General features: G+C 57.5%; 1 protein-coding gene across 1 annotated transcript in view; it reads left to right on the top strand.

Annotated features, from left to right (window-relative positions):
- Positions 1 to 719: 719 nt before the first annotated feature.
- Positions 720 to 7,409, top strand: part of DGKZ (diacylglycerol kinase, zeta) — a 48,515-nt gene continuing 41,825 nt past the window's right edge. The window contains exon 1 of the mRNA XM_009999595.1: positions 720 to 958. Within this exon, the coding sequence (XP_009997897.1) occupies positions 720 to 958 (239 nt within the window). The remainder of the gene's footprint in view (positions 959 to 7,409) is intronic.

Here is a 7,409-nt window from a genome sequence, read left to right as displayed (position 1 = left end):
GGCTGTGAGCAGCAAGGAGCAGCTCTTTTGTCCCCCTTCCCTGCCTCCCCAGCCTCTGAAGGGTTAAGTGCCAGTTTCCGAGTGTCTCTAAGGTGACACCAGGCTGCCTCCTCGCCGCAGCTCTCCGCAGCCCCCTCCCCACGCACACACTCACGCTCTCTTTCCGCTTTGTCTTTTGAGGGCTGCTGCAGGATCGGTGCACAGGCACCTTCCTCCTTGCCTGCCTCTCCCGCTTGGCTGCTGCTGCTGCCAGCGACACCGAGAGACGTGCCTGGCGCCGGGGAGACCTTGCAGAAGGCACTTCGGACTCTCCTTCCCCCTGCAAGAGCACCACCATCCCTGGATGCCCTCTCTCCTGGGAATACCTCCAGCGGGTGCCGCGTTTCCCCCTGCCTCGCCGCTGCCCTCGCAGCGCCGGCCGCTTGGATAAGCAGCACGGAGGTCTCCAGGTTTCCATCAGCTGTTCCTCTGCTTCGCTGTGGCAGGGCAGTGGAGACAGAGGGAAGCTGAGCTGCAGCACCTGAGCTGCCTAAACTGCTAACGAGAGGCTGATAAAGACCTCTGCAAAAAGTTGGGCGCTGCTTTTTCTCTGTGCTCCTGCGGGTAGTGAAGCGTTGCTGGGATCGCGCCGTGGGACCCTGCTGGGCTGGACTGGGCTTGCCAAGAGGCTTGTGGGGACAGAGCAGGACTCCCTGCCAAGAGAGACACCTCATTCCAGCATGGCTGAAGGTTCTGGGAGCTGGAGAGACTTCACCCGTGCCAGGGGTGACAGTGAGGTGGCCAGGGGGGCCGTGGCAACTTGTCTCCTGGGAGCAGCAGATGCGGAGAGCACCGGGCAAGCGCAGTGCTCGGGCCTCCGTGCCATGAATCCAGCCTGGGAGGTGAGAGGAGCAGTGGTGGTGTCGGAGGTGGAGGAGCAGTTCCTGCACTTGGCCATCAGAAAGCAGGTCTCCTACAGGTAGGAGCTCCTGGGTCTCCCAGCACTGGGGCTGGGCTGGGGCAGCAGAATGCCTTGTCCTGGGGTATCTCCCTCCTGTGAGTCAGGGATGGCTCTTCCCAGTGGCCACTGGTGCCTTCTCACCAGAAACCATCTAAGCATAGGCTAAATGGGACCACTTAGCCCCTTTCCTTCCCCACCTATGCAACAGCCCACTCCCCAGTGTCATCCTCACAGGCTCCCTTACTCCTCCTTCTACCCAACTCCCCCTACCCATCCTGGGCTCTGATGTCTCCCAGGCCCCTCTCTAGGCAGTCTGTGCCCAAGAGCCTCCTACAAGCTCTGGCACATGCCATGGGCTTGCCTTTTCCCTCTTTCTCTGCAGCACTGGCTTATCACTGTACAGCATATCGGATGCAAGGGACTTCTGATAACATGGATTCTCCTCCTCTGCCCCAAGGCAAATGTTCCCTTGCTTGGCTTCCAGACCCAGAAACCTTGATCCCATCTGGGGACACTGAACAGTGATGCAAAGATGAAAGGGCTGAGGGTGGGGCTTAGAGTGGAAACATGCCCTTTGTGGGCACCTTGCAGCAGGAGGAGTCCTGGCTCTTGATGAGACTCTTCTGCTGGTACTTCTCTTAGGACTTAACTACCCCTGCTATAGCCAAGCAAAACTAGTAGAGGCAGAGTGTTTTTCATAGCTCACATGGAGCTTTTATGGGAGCTATTGCATGGTGATGCTCAGGTGAGCTCTTATTCCCAAGTCCAGCCATACTGTCCAAAATCCTGCTTAGGTCGGTACCTCCAGGAGCTCAGCTCTATTCTTTCTCACACCCTCCCCTTTTTTTCACTGTTTAAGCCCTTCTTCCATTTAGTATCCCTGAACTTTGCAGAATGACTCTCAGGTGTAAGTGAGGAGAAACCCTTCAATTTGCCTCTGCCTGGAGTGAGCACTTGCAGGACTGACCCTGGGCTGCTGTGAGGGTCTGGGACCCAGTGGAGGAGAGAAAGCAGGAGCTGCCTCCTTACCTCTCCCCTGAGCTGGCTTGGCTCAGGCACATCTCTGTGTCCTCCTGGACTCAGTGTCACCATGTTATTCTGTGCTCAGCAAGTGCCAGGTAGTTTACAAGCAGGTGAAAAACCAGCACGGAAGATCTTGCAATGCCTGCTTACCCTGGTTGGCAGCAGCTTGGATGGGCTCTCCTGCCACTGGCCTGGGACTCAGGGACTCCAGGGTGCAGGGGTCTGGTGGGGGGCCGATTTAGGGCAGGAGCTATTGGTCACCCCCCCAGCTGTGCTTCCATGTCTATAGCAGCCCTTCTCCCCGCTTGCAGGGGTTCTGGTGCAAACTGTGAGCAAATTGCTCTCTAATACTGCAGTAATGGGAACTAATGGGAAACTGTATTAGTGCCTGCAGAGCAGGAGGGGCCCCAGAGCTGACTCATCTCCAGCACTTGTTATTTCTGCAGTGGGTGGCAAGCAGGAGCTGGGGTGGCAGAGCCCTCCCTGAGGCAGTCCTGCACCCCCGAGCCTCGCCATGAGCTGGGGCAATGAGCAGCCCTCCTGGCCCTTGCTCAGTACATGAGGCTCCTCACCAAAGTGCTGTGCAGAGCTGGGAGGGTCTCTGCACTGATGCCACCGAGGATGAGGGGTGATCATGCCGAGTGGAGGGAGCAGAGCAGGATCTTCTCTTCTCAGCACTCTTCCTGCAGATGTGCACGGCGTGTTTTGCAAAGGAATTAGGCAGCTGCGATTATCCAGTCTCCCTGTGGGAGGAAGGGACCATATTGCAACCTAATTTGATTAGCCTGAATTTGCTCCAGAATTGTCTAAGGTTGCTGGGGATTGTTCAAATCCTGCTCGTCCTGCCCCAGGCGGCTCTGCTGACACGCTCCAGTCTGTGCAAAGGGCCTCTGTCCTCCACAGCCCTCGCCAGGAGTCTCTTTGCAAGAGGGTTTGCTCCATCCCACATGGGCTTTGCAGAAGAGAGGAGTCTGGCAGGGTCACAGGTGATGCCACAGCTACCTGCAGGCCAGAGGTGAGGGAGGAGGCAATGTTTGGAATCAGCTGCCTTCTCCATCCTCTGTTTTGAGCAGCAGAGCAAAAGGGAAGGGGAAACATGAAAGGAAGCGTCTGGGGGTGGAAATCTGCTTGTGCCATCCTGCAACGCCCATGCAGGGTTGGGTCTGGTTGCTCCGTAGGGCAGGTCAGGTGGTGATGGAGCTGTCGGGTGAACCTTTCATTTGGTGCCCCTCCTGCAGCAGAAGCCCTGGGGAGGCTGACAGAAATCCCCTCACCTGCTACCTGGGTCTGAAGGCAGTTACTGAACCCTGGTATGGAGTCTGGAGGGCCTTCTTCATAGGCTGTGGGTATCACAGGTGTCCTCAATGTCAAGCAAAGGTTGGAGGCCCCATCCTCCTGCTGCCATCCTGCCTGTTCCTGCTGGGACCCATTAGTCATCACAAGGGGAAGGTGGCATGAGCTGTTATATAAAGGTTTTGAAAGAAGCAGAAAGGATATTAAAGCCCATGAAAAGAAAGTTCCTTCCATAAATAGCTGCTGTGGTGTACGGAGGCACCTTGGGCGAGTGGAAGAGAGCTCAGCACTCAGGTTATATTTAGGGCTATGAGTAGCAATTTTGTGCCAAGCTTACTAATGATGCTGGGTTGTGCACCAGATTTGCACATTCTGGGACAATTTTTTCCAGTTGGGAGGTGCTTCTGCGAAAACAGAAGGACCTTGTGCTCTCTGTCACTGCAGCAAACCCCAAGCAAGAGGCAGGGCTAAGTGACTTGCTCTTGGAGAGTCACATCAGCCAAGGGGAGTCCGAAGTCAGCTCCTGTTAGCTTCATGTGCCTCCACTAAGGTTTGTGGTGGGGCAGGAGTGCATCTACCTCCCGAGCAGGGCAGCTCCAGTGGCAGTGAGGTGGGCTGGGGGAACTTCACTCTAGGAAAACCCATGTGCCCTGGAGGCCTGGGGTTGGTGCTGGCCACAGCAGCAGCCTGCAGGCCCTCCAGCAGGCCTGGGCGCCCTCGCAGCTCTGGGCTCTCTCTGCAACACTTGCAGTGGCTTTTGGGGTGACGCTTGCAGCGGTGGCCTTTGTCACTGCCAGCGCTCCCAGCAACCCAACCCGCAGGGGTGTTTACCCAGAACTGAAACCACAAGCGCACAAAAGCTTGTTGTACAGGCTCCCTGCAGGCTATGTCTGTGGGGTGAGAGACATGCCAGGTGTCAGACTAGTCCCCTTCTGCTCTCAACCACCACCTCCAGAGGCAGTGCCCAGCCCGTGGAGCCCACACACCATAGGGCTCCTCGCCAGCATCTTGTGGCGTGGGCAAGAGGGGTCCCTGTGGCTCTCTGTGTCCCCTGTCCTCCACCTGGGGCAAAGCAAGGTATCCCCTCGCTAGCTCCTGTCCTTGCTAGTGAGATGTGGGGCACCTCAGTTGCTTGGCAGGGTCCCCAGCTGGCAGATAGGACAAAGCTAATGCATCTCACAGGCTGTTCTGTGCTGGAGAGCTAAATATAACCCAGAGAGGGAGCGGAGGGGGCTGCTTTGTAATGTAAATGGAAGGGAGCTGGGTCACAGGCACAGGCAGGGCAGAGGGGAGAGTCGGCAGGGCCTGCTGGGAAGAGGGAGGTGGGAGCCCTGTGGGGCAGAGGGAGCTGGATGCTGCCCTCTGCCATCTTCTCTTCCTTCTGCCTTCAGATCTGGCTGAAGTTTGGGTTTTTCTGAAGTCTCATGGCAGAGGGTGTAGGACTCCTCTGTCCCAGCTGGGCAGGGCAGGGGCTGGGGAGGAAGGAAAAGAGAGCCTCCAGCTGCAGGGAGGGAGAGGTGGAGAGGGGCCACCTTCCTCTGAGTCCTGCCTGCTAGCCTTTTAATCACGTTAGCCCGACTGCACAGAGCAGCATAATCCAATTCCCATTCATTTCCAGCAAGCCAAGCCCGCTCCACTCTGACAGAGACATCTGTCTGTGCATCCCTCTCTGCAGCTGGGGAAAGGAGATGGCTGGCACTCCCTGGCACAGCCAGAGAGAAGCTCACAGTGCCAGAAAGTCCTAATGAGCAGATGGCTTCTCACAGACCTTGGCTGAGGGGGTGACAAGCAGGTGTTTTACCATCCCTTGCCCTGACCCCTTCCAGATATAGTGAGAACCCCTTGCTTGAGGGCACAGTGGCTGTGAGAGTTGCCAGGCACCGTGGCAGTCCCACCACTGGTGGGTGGCCCTACCATCAGGCACAGGGGTGGGATGGATTTGAAGTCAGCAGCACACAGTAAGCAGTGCTGGTGTGTATGCACTCCATGGCTCTCATCCTGGATTCTCCTAGGTGCGACGCAAAGGCAAACTGGGGATTATTGGGTTGTGTGTAACAAGAGATGGAAACATCCCAAGAGGCGCTTTTGGAGAAACTGGGAGACTGTGGGTACAGCCTTGCTGTGCAGGGACATGCCTGCAGCAGCGCCAGGGTGGGACAGTGTAATGCAGCCCCAAGCCCCATCTGGCAGCAGATAGAGTTTAAGCAGATCCAAGACCACGCTGCCTCTGTCCTACCTCCTGCTGATATTTTTCCGTTTCAGGTGGGCCAGGCCTGCTCCCTGAGGCAGCAGAAGTGACAGTTAGCCTTCCTTAGTTGTCCCACAGCCACAGCAGCAGTCTTGCACGCAGTGGGGGTAGATGTGGGGGGAGCATGGAGTGGGAGTCTCTGAGAGCAAGCCAACAGGGAGGTTTGGTTAGGGACTATGGGAAACTGCAGCTGCACACTCCTGAGTGGAGAGAGCTGGGATCCCTGAACTGATGTTGCCATAGTGGCCATCCCCTCCCTTATCTGATCCCAGCTCCTGAGCAGGTATCCTGCCAGGCTTGGGCTAAGCAGGCAGCTTAACCCTTTCCTTACCAGGGGACATAGCGGAGAGAGACAGTGACATTCCTCTCCTGTGCTGCCAGTAGAGAAGCCAGTACCAAGCAGGGTCATCCCCTCTGGTCTTCTGATCAAGAACAGCCAGAACCAGCCTTTCTATGGGATTCCCTATGGTTTTACACCAGCCCAGAACTGCGGAAGGGCACACAGACACATCACAGAGAGGAGGGCGAAGGTCCTCGGGGCAGGGTGTGTTACTCCTCTACAGCCTCAGCAAGCCCCAGTGCTCCCGGGGTAAGAGCAAGAGCAGCACAGAGCAGCACAAAAGGAAAGCAAAATGTCTGCAGGTAGGGAGCAAACGTGACCAATCCTTGTAGTGGGGGTGACAAACCCTTTTGGTGATAGCAAAACTTCTCCCCACTCCTGTCTCTGTTAGGCATCCAGGACCTGCCTTTTCCTCCTTCTGCACAGTAATTAGTGCAGCGGGTTGTGTTGGGTTTCAGAGCTCGCCTGGTGAGATCAAGGTCTGCCAGTGTTTATTTTTCCTTTTGATGATGGAATCTAAAGAGAAACCATGTGCCCCTTTGCCATCCGTGTGGGCTACAGGGGCTGGTTCTGCTTGCTGGCTGTTCTGTGGCCACAGAGAAGCCATCCACAGACACTTTCACTGATCTGAAGGTCTGCTGGAGCCAGAGCAGACCAGGCAGTGTCTAGCTGTGAAGAGCCAGGGGTTTTGGAGCTGAGGACAGGCTGAGCCTGCAGGCTTATGCTTCGCTCCACAGACCCACGCCAAGGGATGGATGACGAATGTCAGTCCGTCTCTCTGCTCTTTGGATGCTGGCCCAGAGCCTGCCAGATGCTTGTGCTTCCTGAAGTATCCATCTTACCCAGGTGGTTTTTTGACAAACGTAGAGTGAGGAGACCCGTGGCTGGAGGGTGTTCAGAGACCCAAAGTGCAGGGGGGACACATACAGCTTGGGGGGTAGTGAGTGCTGCAGTACCATGTGGGGTAAGGATGCACATGGCACGGGGTGGGCTGCGGGAGGCCAACTCCACTGCCACGGCCCCGTTTTCAGGGCTGTTTTCCCGAGCAAGGGAGGGGAGGCTCCTGGGCGAGCAGCCTGGCGCGCCAGGGCGTGCTCCTACTTGTCCAGGGCGAGTGTGAGGCTTCTCCAGAGAGGGCCCAGCAGAGGAGGTGGCCCCACGCCACGGGCTGCCGAGGGAAGAGCTCGGGGCTGCCGGCTGCGATGACAGCCGCCCTCACACTTCCAGGAAGTGCAGCGAGAGGAACCAGGTGGAGGGTGCAAACAAAGCCGGGGCTCTGGGAGGGTGGCCGGGCGGAGGAGCACTGCCAGGGACCTGCCCTCAGGATGACTCCGGAAAGCGGCCGCTGCGGGAGGAAGAGCGAGAGTGAACCCCGGGCCGGCTGAGCGCATCAGCCCGTGCTGCGGCAGATGTGGCGGCACCGCTCCTGGGACGTTCCCCAGAGCCCTCCGGGGGACGGAGATACGAGGTACCTGCTGAGCTGGGCTCTGTTGCCTTCCTCTTGCTTTTTTTTTTTTGGGAGGCCAAGGTGCTGCGGCTGGCGGGGGCCGGGCGCCACGTCTGGG

This window comes from Chaetura pelagica, unplaced genomic scaffold (genome assembly GCF_000747805.2).
Source record: "Chaetura pelagica isolate M959 unplaced genomic scaffold, ChaPel_1.0 scaffold55, whole genome shotgun sequence".
Lineage (NCBI taxonomy): Eukaryota > Metazoa > Chordata > Aves > Apodiformes > Apodidae > Chaetura > Chaetura pelagica.
This window is presented reverse-complemented; position numbering and strand designations above follow the sequence as displayed.